This window comes from Phragmites australis, chromosome 20 (assembly GCF_958298935.1).
Source record: "Phragmites australis chromosome 20, lpPhrAust1.1, whole genome shotgun sequence".
Classification (NCBI taxonomy): Eukaryota; Viridiplantae; Streptophyta; class Magnoliopsida; order Poales; family Poaceae; genus Phragmites; species Phragmites australis.
The window spans coordinates 7,663,658-7,676,053 of NC_084940.1; the positions used below are offsets into that span (position 1 = coordinate 7,663,658).

Below are 12,396 nucleotides of genomic sequence, written 5' to 3' on the forward strand. Positions count from 1 at the left end.
GTTGTTCTACAGTTCTACATAGACTGATCGACATGCTAATTTGTTGTGTTTGGAAGCTAGCATGCGTGCTTGATAGTTTAAGGTTGCATTGTGTTATGTGTATGTATCCGTTCTTTTAAGTTTGAATTATCGATTTCTGATTAATACTGATATGTTTCTATCCTGATAACACTATATTCAGTTTTCTCGTATTATCGAAGTCGTATTCATTTTCATCATTATCGATGGAAATAAAATGTGAAACTGAAAATGGTTTAGGCTTTTTCTGATTGTTTGCGAACCGTTTTCATCCCTAGTTCTGGTCATACCTGCTACTAAAATTGCTAATCAATTCCAACATTCAAGCGCCATTACTGCTAGCCTTAAATTAGCAATTAACGATACTGAATCCAAAATTCTACCATAACACAAAACAGACAAAAAGCTTCCATGATGAAAGTTCTGAGAAAAGCACAGCGCTTCTCTCAAGCATCTGTCGTATACCTCTGTACCTCGATAAGTTCACCATAAGCGTATCGCCGAACAATAATGGGCCTGGGAAGTGGCCACCTGCGGGTCAACAAAGTGACAATATATTAGATAATAAAAAAAACCATAATTTCTATTTTTTATTAAATTACCTGTTAAGTCCGCTGGGAGTGAACTTGTCAACGTCAATTGTTTGGGTAGTGATTTCAGATTTACGACCTTTATATGTTCTTGCACGAAACTGAATTAGATACACAAACAAGAAGCTGCAGTTAGAATGTCAGCAGAATCATAATGAAAACGTAATGCGATTATTTGGAACAAACCTTGAGGTTCATCACTGTGGCCGTCTGATTGCAGTCCTCTGAAAGGTTCAATTTCTGTCTGTCCAGCATATGCTTACCACACATATCCAGAAGTAAGCCACCCAGCTAGTACAACAAACAGATGTTACAGCATTGTTGTCAGACCAATGATTTAATTCCAGACAGTTACCAACAAGAGAAAATTAGGTTGACACCATCGCAAAGATGCCTAAACTGGATAATACTATCACATATGAGGCTAACAAGAGGATCCCAAGGCTACATGTCGGTGACACACTGATGGTATTTAGTAGTAACCAGATGAGAAGACTGCTGGGAATCATTAATAACTGCAGTAGCCAAAGTAATGTAAATTTGTATTGAAATTTGAGTTCTCAAACAGCTCTATTACTTTCTGGTTTCTGTCGGGAGATGCTTTTGGATTGTCGGACATGGCATTTACTTCTTCGTTCTTCAACCTCATAAGTCATAATACACTCAAGGTTAAAGAGATATATACCTCTGCAGCATTGGAGAAAGGTACACCATTAACATGAGTGATGACATCCCCGACCTTTATCTCAGAATGTTCAGTAGATGAATCTTCTACCTGCAACACAAACACACATGTAGAGAGAATAAAAGCTGTTTAATCACAACAGACCTGAACCCAAATGTAAAATGCGCTTCAGTCATAACTTGTTAAGATCAAAAGACAAAGGCCAGTTGGGTTATACACACAAGACAAAAACATTTTATATTCCTATGGCCATAAAAAAACACATTAGCAATGTTGAATTAAAAATCATCTACACAGAGAGAAAAGCACCTGATAAAAGATGCATATACCTTATCCACGATCACGCCATATATCACAGGGAGTCCACACTGTTTCTCTTCAAGTTCAGTAAGCTCTGCATCATAAAGATTTTTAACTCGCAGTCCATGCAGCGGTCGCATGACCTTCCTGCATCATCAGACGGTTCATTTTATTCACAACTGCCAGAAAGAACATGTGGCACTTCAACAAACCACACTTCTAGCTGACAAAATTTCCCCTAATATCGAAATGAACTGAGGCTGCAGCTTAGTTAGTACAGTAATCAGTAATGAGAAGGTGCAAAGATAAGTATAAAAATACATACCCGAAGGTTTTAAAATGCTGCAAACACTTCAACACAATGAAACTTGGAAGAAAAGGAGTTCCTTTCTTGTCATAGAAGCTCATTCCAATTACATTTCCATCAAAATCCATCAGAGGGCCGCCAACACCTCTCTGCAAATTATGTTGCCAGTGTTTAATTGATTATTTGTAAGAAAACAGGTATCACTGTAGGAAAGATGGATGTCATATGATACAGGAATTTGTTTATTTCCACCATTAACGTCATGCAAAAGTTCGATATCTCAAAATTTATATCCATACAACAGCTACAACCCACAAACTTCAAAATGGGCAGCTAGTAAAAAAGCTTGTTATGGCCGTGAGAGCCATAGATTACCACAACTGGAAAATTAGGTTTAATTAGCAACTATTATCATTTCAGTTGCATTTCTTAGGCTTAAGCTATTAGTTGAGATAAGATTTGATTTAATTTGATTTGCATCTATTTTTAATTGAGATTGTTAGGGCCAACCCTATAAAAGGGAAGGCAAAATATTGAGATGGACAAGCAAGATTCAAACAGAAGTATCCCTCTCGTAACCCCTCTGCCCTCACGTCTCTCTTTCCCTGTGTCTCCCTGATGCAAGCTGCTTTTCTCTTCAAGTGAGGCCTCATGGCATTGTTTGTTGATTGGTATGAAGGAATACTACACCTCAAGACTGAACAATTGGATGATTGAGCTGAAAGAATTTCAAGTTCAGATCCCCAGTGTTTAAACAGCACTTCAAAATAATTAAAAGGATCTGAACCATGTTTGAAAAAACAATATTCACAAGATAGTGAAAGGAGCGCAATGTGCTTCTACGAGGAGCAAGTTCATAAGACAGCTTTTTGGCAATACATTGGATAATAAAATGTCTCTGAAATGTAAATTCTGGTGTACACTGAGATCAAAGTTGTTGCAGCTCTGCAAATGGTGTTCAAATAAGAAACACAAAAATGGTGTTCAGAGAAGGGGGGAAACAAGAAAACAAGTGCTACATGGTTTTCAAATCAGACTTGCAAAATCACTAGTTCAGGCATGAAATTGTAACATATACTGCAGTGGATTGACTTACCTTTGAAACCTTGCAAGATGAAACAGATAGTTCTTCGCAATCAAACTTGCTTCTCCTCGGAATAAGCTTTCCCAAAGCAACCATTAATCTCCAAGGCTTACAAGTACGGCCTAAAGCCACAACATCTTTTGAATGGTGTTCATAAAAATTGAAGAATTCAGTTTTCGGACTGAAGCTTTTCCTTGGTAGGTGGAAAGTAGAAGGGACTTCTATCACACAAATGTTGTAGTAAAAATCCACATTTGACACAAAGCCCTCAAGTATTTCACCATCCGCTAAACATACGTTGATCTACAGATAAATGTGTAAGAATAATATTTAGTGCTTACAGTTTAGAAGAAAGACAATGAATCCATAGAGGAAGGAAAAGAGTTCGCTAACCTTAAGTTCATCAGGTAGCACATCTTTGTCTGAACATCTTACTAAACTTGCAGATGTCACCACATAACCAGTATCATTCAAAAATTCAACTATTGTGCCAGAGCAAGCGAAAAGCTGCTTGTCTCCTGCAGGAGAAAAAAAAATGAATCACCTGCAGTATAGAGTCAATACCAACACAAACAACAATGCACTCAAACGAAGTTACTCACCTGTAAAAGACTCAAGCCCAACCACACATCGAGCAAGCTCTAAAGTGAACTTCTCGACTCCCCAACTTGTGCACTTCAGCTCAAGTTCTGTACCAAACTCATTGTCCGATTCATATGGTAGCCACTCTAGTTACAAATTTAAAAGGAGTACCCTTTACTTAGATGCTTGAAGCACTATAGCACAAATCAAAATTGTTACTGTTTGAACCCATAAAGAAAAGATTAGAGAAGCAAACCTCCAGAACCTTCTGGAGGTTCATTAATGACCTCATCTGCAACAAGTTGGCGCACGGACTAAGTAACAAAGGCAAGAATAGAAGTAGGAGAAAAAAGAAAGAGAAGTAAGGTAAAACACTAACGTGTATAATTTTTCTCCACCTCTTCGTCAGTGCTGAAGTAGTCAGTGTTATTGTCACCTTCTTGCTCGGAGAGCCGTTGCTTTCTCTGTTCCTCCTTCCATGCTTTAGATTTTTCATCTAAAATTGCTTGTATCTTGAGGATCCTGTCCACACGTTCTTGAGCTTCTCTTATTTTCCGTTGCTTTCTTAAGAGCTTATTTTGGATGCGTTCCTCTCTCATCCTCTTATGTTCTTCCCTCCTCCACTGTGTTGCTTCATCAACATTACGAGTGCGAAGACTGTACCTACTGTTCTTTGGAACTTGTATACATATGTCACCACAGCTAGAGCTCTCATTGGTCGATTTCTGGGACGCAATGACCAAAATTGCTAAGGAAGCATACAACTTTACTATGTGCAAATATAATCAAGTGAGCTGAAAACCAGAGATCGGAGTCCTTTTGTGCGTATGCGTGTGTGAGAAAGCGAGAGACAAAGTAGTAGCAACAATTAGTAAATTACCTCTTCCGTCTCTCGGCTGTGAGGAGTTGCATCCTCGGCGTTCACTGAGGATTGGGAAACGAAAGGAGGTTGATGATCCACGGTGTCCACCATCTTGTGCTACTTATCTGTTGCAAGCAATACAGGAGTCAGGGGCGGACTTGGCGTGGAATCAGAGCCACGGATACTAATCCACCATGCAGCAAGGGAATCCGCTAGTAATTGATGAAGACAAAGCAAAATCTGAACTTGATTGCTCGCAGCAGCTGAAAACAAGCAAGCAAGTTAGGGTTCCTTACCGACCCCGATTCCGGATTGATCTCCACTCCACGCAAATCCACTACGGGTGAAGGGAGGAGGAGGAGGACGGCGGCCACGAGTGAAGGAGAGTTCCCTAGAGGCGGCCTGGCGCGCTCCGGTGTTTGGGGGCGGGGGGGTTTCGAGGGCGCGGCCGCTGGCGGAGAAGAGGACGATGGTGTGAGGCTGTGAGAGATTGCTTTTGAGATCGATCGCTGGTGCCGTGCCTGCTTTCAGACGCGAGACCTGCATGGCTGCATGATCAGGAGTCAGGACACGTTTCAATCACGAGAAAGCAAAAGGGCAACAGAGGCGGGCTCGCGCCGAACGTCCGATGTCCGATCGGGGCCATCGGACGCTTGACCGACTCAGCTGATCCGGCGCCTCGCGACAAATACCCAGCTGCTCTTGCGGGAGCGGGACGCGCCTGAGCTGAAGGAAAAGTGAAGTGCGGTCTGTACCTGGTTCGTCAAGGTGAAAAAGAGAAACGGCAAGCTTAAGCTGAAGAAAGTCATTAGGCTTACCGTAAACGTTGTATTTCTTTTTCTTCCCGTACAAAATGTTGGATATAACTCACTCCTTGTAAATTTTATCTTTTCTAATTCTGTTACTTTTTTCTTTTCTTTTCTTTTCTTTTCTTTTCTTTTTTTTGCATTGTGCATGTGTGTTATAGATATATCCTAGAAATGCAGTTAACCTATATCCTAAAAATGTAGTAAACTTTGTCAATATCTTAATCTCGACTTTAATATCAAAACATCGCTAGCTTACTATCCATGGACGTAGCATTTTTGCTTGAAAGGTAATTATAATTGCCAAAAGTTTTCTTAAAAAAAGTATGTGAGATATGTTGAATATCTAACTAAGGGTATATACGTATAAGGAGTTTACTATATATAGATAGGGTATACCACGTATACATTCAACAATTTCGAATATTACGGAACCGAATCAGCGGTACCTGATACATTCGGAATAAATGAAGTGCATACTAGGAATATCTCGATTGGTTACTCAACTTGAGATGACTAGTATTCAGAACAGATCTATTTACTTGGATGTCAAGGAAGAGAACTCTCTATCGACTACGATTAAATAGGAGTCGATACATCATCCTATATAAGGTGGGGACCTAGACCCCCTGAGGGTGGATTTCTTTTTCTGGAGCAACTCGAGGCAGGCACCAGAACCCTAGCATGGGAAGAACTCGACGACTTTAGCCTTAGGTTAGATTAGATCTGATCTACTCCGTGTAATAGGATAACCACCTTGCTTGTACTTGAGATTATCAATATAGGCAGCTACACCCGAACAGGACATAGGATTACTCCAACCAGGGGGCCCGAGCCTGTATACATCGTTTGTCTCGTCTCGTGATTAATCCCTGCTCTTGAAGGTACCAAGTCAATTTACAGATACATTGTCAGGAACTAATCTTCGACAGTTGTCACGCCAAGTAGGGGCCTTCTTTTGTTTTGCAGGATCAATCATGTCTCGAGTTCACTTTCGCGTAGGATTCTCCGACACCGGCTTCTACGACCACTTTGAGTCAGCGGCGAACATCTTCGAGTCCCCTCTTGCTGGTTCGAAGATCATCTTCGGAACTATGGTTTTCCTTTGGGACAGTCACGGTGGACTGATCCACACCAGTACTCTCGAGTCTAGGCCATTGGACGCGTACCACGAGGTGGGGAATCTCAAGTGGGATCCCAAGGAGCCTAACTTTCTCCAGTGCATAGACACCGATAGCGACAAAGGTGGCGACGACAACTCCAATAACAGCCAAAGCAGCCGAATAGATCGATTCATGTTCGTGGCTAGAGGAGATTATCCCCCATCTGTCGACCCAATGGTGGTAGATCCAAACACCGTGGTTAGCAATGGCACGGGAGCTCCCGAGGATCCAGCGGTGGCAGTCGCCACCAACGGTACCAACACCGAGATACCACTAGAAACATCCGTGGCTGGAGCCTTGCATGCACCCGACATGACTCTCCACCGGTGGAGCCCAGGAGGTCAAGCGCCTCCTAATCTTTAGCAATGACTTCCGGTGGGTACGCCTCCGCATGAGGCAGCCCACGGCCTGAGGGATGAACTCCCTCCAAACGGTCGCCACGAGGCTTCGTCAGCTCGACCGCAACTGAGCCTCTGCGGTGATGTGTTCAGTACTCCGGATGCCAATGTACAGGGATCCCATTTGATTCTACGATCTCTTCCGGAGTTGGATCCAGCGAATCCCTTAACTCCTATGGTCAACCAGATTAAAGACCCTACTCAATGCAGCCCAGTTTTAGACTGCTCGAGCAAATAATCCTGGTAATTCGGGGCACCCCAGTCGGCAAGGCACCGGTTCAAGGAGCCACGGACGCGTACATCCTCCAGTCATGGCATCGCAAACAGGAAGCTCGGGAGCTCGAGCTCGAGCATAGCCCAGCGGGCCAAACTGCAACTTCCCTATTCATAGGCACAGAAACCAGGAGGACCTAAGGAACTGCATCCCGCATAGTCGGCGCAATCTACGTATGCTGATAGACAACCGATGGGAAGAATGTCGTGACGACGATCGACGCTATTATACTGGGAGATCTCTAGGACGAGATGGTCGATGTGACTCCCCTGTTCAAAGCAACAGGCGTGATAGTCCTCCCCCACCTCCTCTTGAAGAGTTCGACGGAGGTTGCAAAGCTTTCGTACATGAACTTCGATCAATATGGTGGCCCAAGAAGTTTAAAGCAGGCCCGATCCAGAAGTATGACGGAAAGATTAATCCCAACGAGTGATTGCAGATTTATACCATTATCATTCGAGCAACTGGTGGTGACAACCGAGTAATGGCCAATTACCTGTTAACCGCTCTTGATGGACCCGCAAGGTCCTGGTTGCTAAACTTGCTGCCCAACTTGATTCGCTCATGGGCAGATGTCGGTGTATCAGGAACCGGGGGTCCCTGAATCCCGAGGCCAGGCCAGCCATCCGCCACATGGCGCCATCTCGCGAGGTCTCTCCTGTAGGATGAGAAAAGCTCAAGTCCCGGGAGAAGGTGCTCGGGGCCACAGTCAGTGGTCCCTGAGCACCCCAGTTCCTCGATGATCCACGGAGTCTAAGTACTGGGAAGAAAGTGCTCGGGGAGGTGTCCGCTCACCCCCGACCACCCTAGTCCCCCGACGATCAAAAGAGCCAAGTTCCGGGAGAGAGTGCTCGGGGCTGCGTGCAGCAGCTCCCGAGCGCTCAGTTCCCCGAAGATCCATACAAGAGTGCTCGGGACAGAGTGCTCGGGGCTGCACGTGGCAGCCCCCGAGCACTCGGTTCCCCGAAGGTTCGTGCAAGAGTGCTCGGGAGAGAGTGCTCGGGGAGGCGAACAGTACCCCCGGGCAGCCGGTACCCCGAGGATAAGGATAGGCATTCTCGGGAGAGAGTGCTCGGGGACGAACAGTACCCCCGAGCACTCGGTGCCCCGACGACCCAGAAAGGCCCCCGAGGGGCCCGCCGATGAGGTGTCAATCAGTCAGAGGTCCGAGGCCGCATTTAATGAGCGTGCGTGGCCTGACACCTCCAACTGCTCCCGTCGCAGCGTCAGTTCCTGACATGTTTTTGCAGAGAGGCGTGGGGTTATTAATTGTACGGGTCCCGTCCCGTGTCATCCGGTTTGTCTTGGGATAACATCGCGAGGATCAAGGCGTTTTGTCTGCCGCACTGCTGTGGCAAAGGAACAAGACAGGGTGGGCACACCGGGTTGCTCTGCGGCTGCCCGGTGGGCCCTCTCCACGGCGCCCGTTGCCCGGGCGTTTAGGGTGACAGGTGACCGGGCGTGCAACGCATTTTCCACTCCCGGTCACTTCACCCAGAAGAAATGATGACGCATTTTCCAGTCATGGCGTCTTGGAACTTGTGCCCCCTCCTTCCCGTTCGGGGCATGTCTCGGCCGACGGGTACTTAAAATAGCCGGCAACTCAGAAGCAAGACGAACTCTCTCGGAGAAGACCAACAACGGCGGAAGAACACCAACCACACAACGAATCAGACCAACGAAGAGAGACACTGTGAACAAGGCTGAGCACAGTTCCAGCCGAAGAACAAGGAGCCTCAAGCTCTTAGTTAGGCCAACATCCTTGTAACCAGCAACATCCTTGAGGGACTTCCTTAGGATAGTTATAGCATCCATACAGGAGTAGCGTATTACACACCGTGCGACCTGAACCTGTCTAAATTCCGGTGCATTTACTTCTCCTTGCACTAGGTCGACACCCCCACCACCGGCCGTTGCATTCATTCCCATTTATTTCTCCGGCAAACTTATTCAGGATCATCCCCCCGTCCGAATCTCTAAAAAGGGGTCTCTCGGGATCCCTGCAACAGGAGTTAATCCTCCGACAGCAGAGCTTAAGGCTCAGTTCATAGCCAACTTCTAGGGCACATTCGAGCGTCCGGGAACGGAAAACAACCTTCGCCAGTTGCACCAAGGCGACGATGAGTCCCTTCGAGATTTTATTCGCTGGTTCAACGACAGGCATAACACGATCCCAGACATCTTTGATGAATCAGTCATCATCGCCTTCAAGCGAGGCGTCCAAGTCATGGATCTGCTTGGGAAGCTGGCTACTTGAAGGATCCACACGGTAAAAGAGCTTTTTGAGTTGGCCAACAAATGTGCAAAGCAGATGGAAGCCCAGGTGCATGTTAAGAACCCGCAATCTGGTTAGGACAAACCCGAGTCCTCGAAAAGCGGAGGAAAGAAGAACAAAACGGGTGACAAGCGTAAGGGTCCAGATATGACCATAACTGCAATCGACAAGAGCAAGTCACACAACACTGGAGATAACAAAGACCTTAGTCGAGGTGGCGGAAAGTGGTGCCCTATCCATCAAACCAACCAGCACAACTTCGGCGAGTGCTACGTCTTCAAGAAGAAACTTGATGAAAAGATCAAGACCAATGCTGAGAGTAACAGCAAGCAGGCTAAGCCAAATGCTGATGGTGACGAGCTCGAATTCCACGAGGCTAACCAAAGCTTGGCACACATTTTCGGAGGATCCGCTACGTACGAATCCAAGAGGCAATACAAGATGGTTGAACGAGAAGTTAACCTGGCCCTGACAGGGCCTACTCGGTATCTCAAGTGGTCGGAGGTGCTGGCCATTTTTGATCAAATTGACCATCCAGCCGTGGTACCACACCCTGGTCGATACCCGATTGTGGTCTAGCCGACTATCCTCAACATCAAGGTTTTCCGAACCTTAGTCGATGGGGGTAGTTCACTCAACCTTATCTTCACCAAGACCTTAGACAAGATGGGGATCCCAAGGTTGGAGCTCAAGTCAGGAGTCGAGTCTTTTCATGCCATAACTCCAAATCATCGACCATGCCCCTTCGCCAGATCGAGCTGCCGGTTACGTTTGGTGCACCCGACAACTTCCGCATATAGAAGTTAACCTTCGATGTCGCAGACTTTGAGACGACGTACAATGTGATCCTTGGGCGCCCCATGCTGGGAAAGTTCATGATAGTGGTGCATTACGCATACCAAACGCTCAAGATCCCGGGACCCAACAGGGTCATAACGGTGAAGGGAGATCAACGTGCCGCAGTCAAATGCGACAAGCAGAACTTGGATATGCTCGAACACTTCAATCGAGTGGCTACCACTTCCAAGGATGCAGATTCCAAGCGTCAAAAGCATCAAGCCATCATTGAAGTCAAGAATTCCAGGCTTTTAAGTCTCGCTGGCATTTCTGAATCCAACGACATTGATAAGGGCAAGACCAACAATGGCGCCAGTGACAAAAAGACTAGTGGTTGCGTCAAGGCGGTGCCCCTCAACCAGTCTGAACCAAACAAGACAGTTAAGGTTAGGGCTAACCTCGACCCCAAATAGGAACTCGAAATCACCGCTTTCCTCCGGGCAAACCAAGACGTGTTTGCATAGCAACCGTCTAATATGCCTGGAGTCTCTAGGAAGGTGATTGAGCATAAACTTGCTGTTAAACCTGATGTCAAACTTGTGGTGCAGAAGCAGCGAAGATTTGTGAAGGATAGGGAGCAAGCCATCTAGGAGGAGGTCGACAAGCTCCTAAAGGTGGGCTTTATTCGAGAAGTTCGTCATCCTACGTGGCTCACAAATCCCGTTCTCGTCAAGAAAGCCAATGACAGATGGAGAATGTGCATCGATTTTATCCCAAGGATCCTTTTCTCTCTTCCACATATCGACTAGATTATCAACTCCAGGGTGGGTTGTGCGTTACTGTGTTTTCTAGATGCCTATTTAGGGTATCACCAAATTATCATGGGAATAGAGGATAAGGAGAAAACTACTTTTACTATTCTTTTTGGTGTATTTTACTATGTAAAGATGCCTTTCGGTTTAAAGAATGCTGGTGCTACTTATCAACGGTGTATTAAAATTGTTTACAATCCTAAATTGGGCATAGTGTAGAAGCGTATGTCGATGATATTGTAGTTAAGTCAAGAACCAGAGATGCATTAGTGAACGATCTCAAGGAGACGTTCGACAACCTCAGAAAGTATCGCATGATACTTAACCCAGAGAAGTGCACGTTGGCATTCCGTCCGGCAAGCTTCTCAGCTTCCTGGTGTCAAGTCGAGGCATTGAGGCCAATCCGCTCAAAATCGAGGCTCTCGACCAAATGCGGTCACCTTGAACACTAAAAGAAGTTAAAAAACTAACGGGATGCATTGCAACTCTTAGTCGATTCATTTCTAGGATGAGCTAGCGAGGGATGCCTTTCTTCAAGTTGCTGAAGAAAGACGACCGATTCGAGTGGACAGAAGAAGTGGAGCAAGCCTTCCAGGACTTAAAAAGGTATTTATCGTCTCTGTTAATTCTTACACCATCTAATGAAAAAGATGAGCTCTTTTTATATATTACAGCTACCCCACAAGTTGTAAGCATGGTACTGACGTCGAACTGAAATGCCCTGAGAAAAAGACCAAGGTCCAGAAACCTATTTACTACGTGAGCGAGGTTCTACATGATTGTAAGCTATGATACCACAAGTGCAAAAGTTGCTATATGTCGTTTTGATGTCTTCCCGGAAGCTACGACATTACTTCCAAGTGCACAAGATTATCATCGTGATGACGTATCCATTGAATGACGTAATAAGCAATCGGGAAGCTACCGGACGAATCACTCAATGGGCGGTCTAACTCAATGAGTTTGATGTAAACTACACACCACGCATAAGCGTGAAGTTAGGAGTATTAGCGGACTTCATCGCCGAGTGGACAAGCGTTGAAGAAACAAGGCCAAATATGGTCGAAGACCACTGGACACTCTTCTTCGATGGATCGCTCACGTTTCAGGGCTCGGGGGCTGGCATTATGCTCAAATCTCCGACGGGCGACGAACTCAAGTACGTTGCTCATTTAGATTTTAAAGCTTCCAACAATGTTGCAGAATACGAAAGACTAGTGAACGGGCTCCGCATAGCTGCATTGCTTGGAATCAGGCGACTTCTTGTGAAAGGGGCCTCACAGCTAGTCGTAAACAAGGTCTAAAAGGAGTACTAGTGTTCGGACGACAACATGGCGGCTTACTTACTCGAGGTGCGAAAGCTCAAGCAAAAGTTCGAAGGGCTAGAAGTAACGCACATTAGAAGGAGTGAAAACTCTGATGCGGATAAATTTGCTAGACTTGCTTCTTCTTAAGCCCCGGTG

General features: G+C 45.6%; 1 protein-coding gene across 2 annotated transcripts; it reads right to left on the minus strand.

Annotated features, from left to right (window-relative positions):
• Positions 1-269: 269 nt before the first annotated feature.
• On the minus strand, positions 270-4,959 carry LOC133901896 (uncharacterized). Of its 2 annotated transcripts, none has more exons than XM_062343434.1 (13): positions 4,729-4,959; positions 4,447-4,553; positions 3,946-4,291; positions 3,823-3,858; positions 3,587-3,712; positions 3,378-3,502; positions 2,997-3,287; positions 1,919-2,049; positions 1,623-1,740; positions 1,294-1,383; positions 795-899; positions 621-709; positions 270-549 (listed from the first exon to the last, which is right to left on the minus strand). In XM_062343434.1, exons 2-13 carry the CDS (start codon positions 4,537-4,539, stop codon positions 465-467), a joined length of 1,635 nt encoding a protein of 544 aa, XP_062199418.1. In that variant the 5' UTR covers positions 4,540-4,553; positions 4,729-4,959; the 3' UTR covers positions 270-464. The 2 variants fall into 2 exon arrangements, with proteins under 2 accessions (XP_062199418.1, XP_062199417.1); XM_062343433.1 differs by having other exon boundaries at positions 4,725-4,959.
• Positions 4,960-12,396: the final 7,437 nt, after the last annotated feature.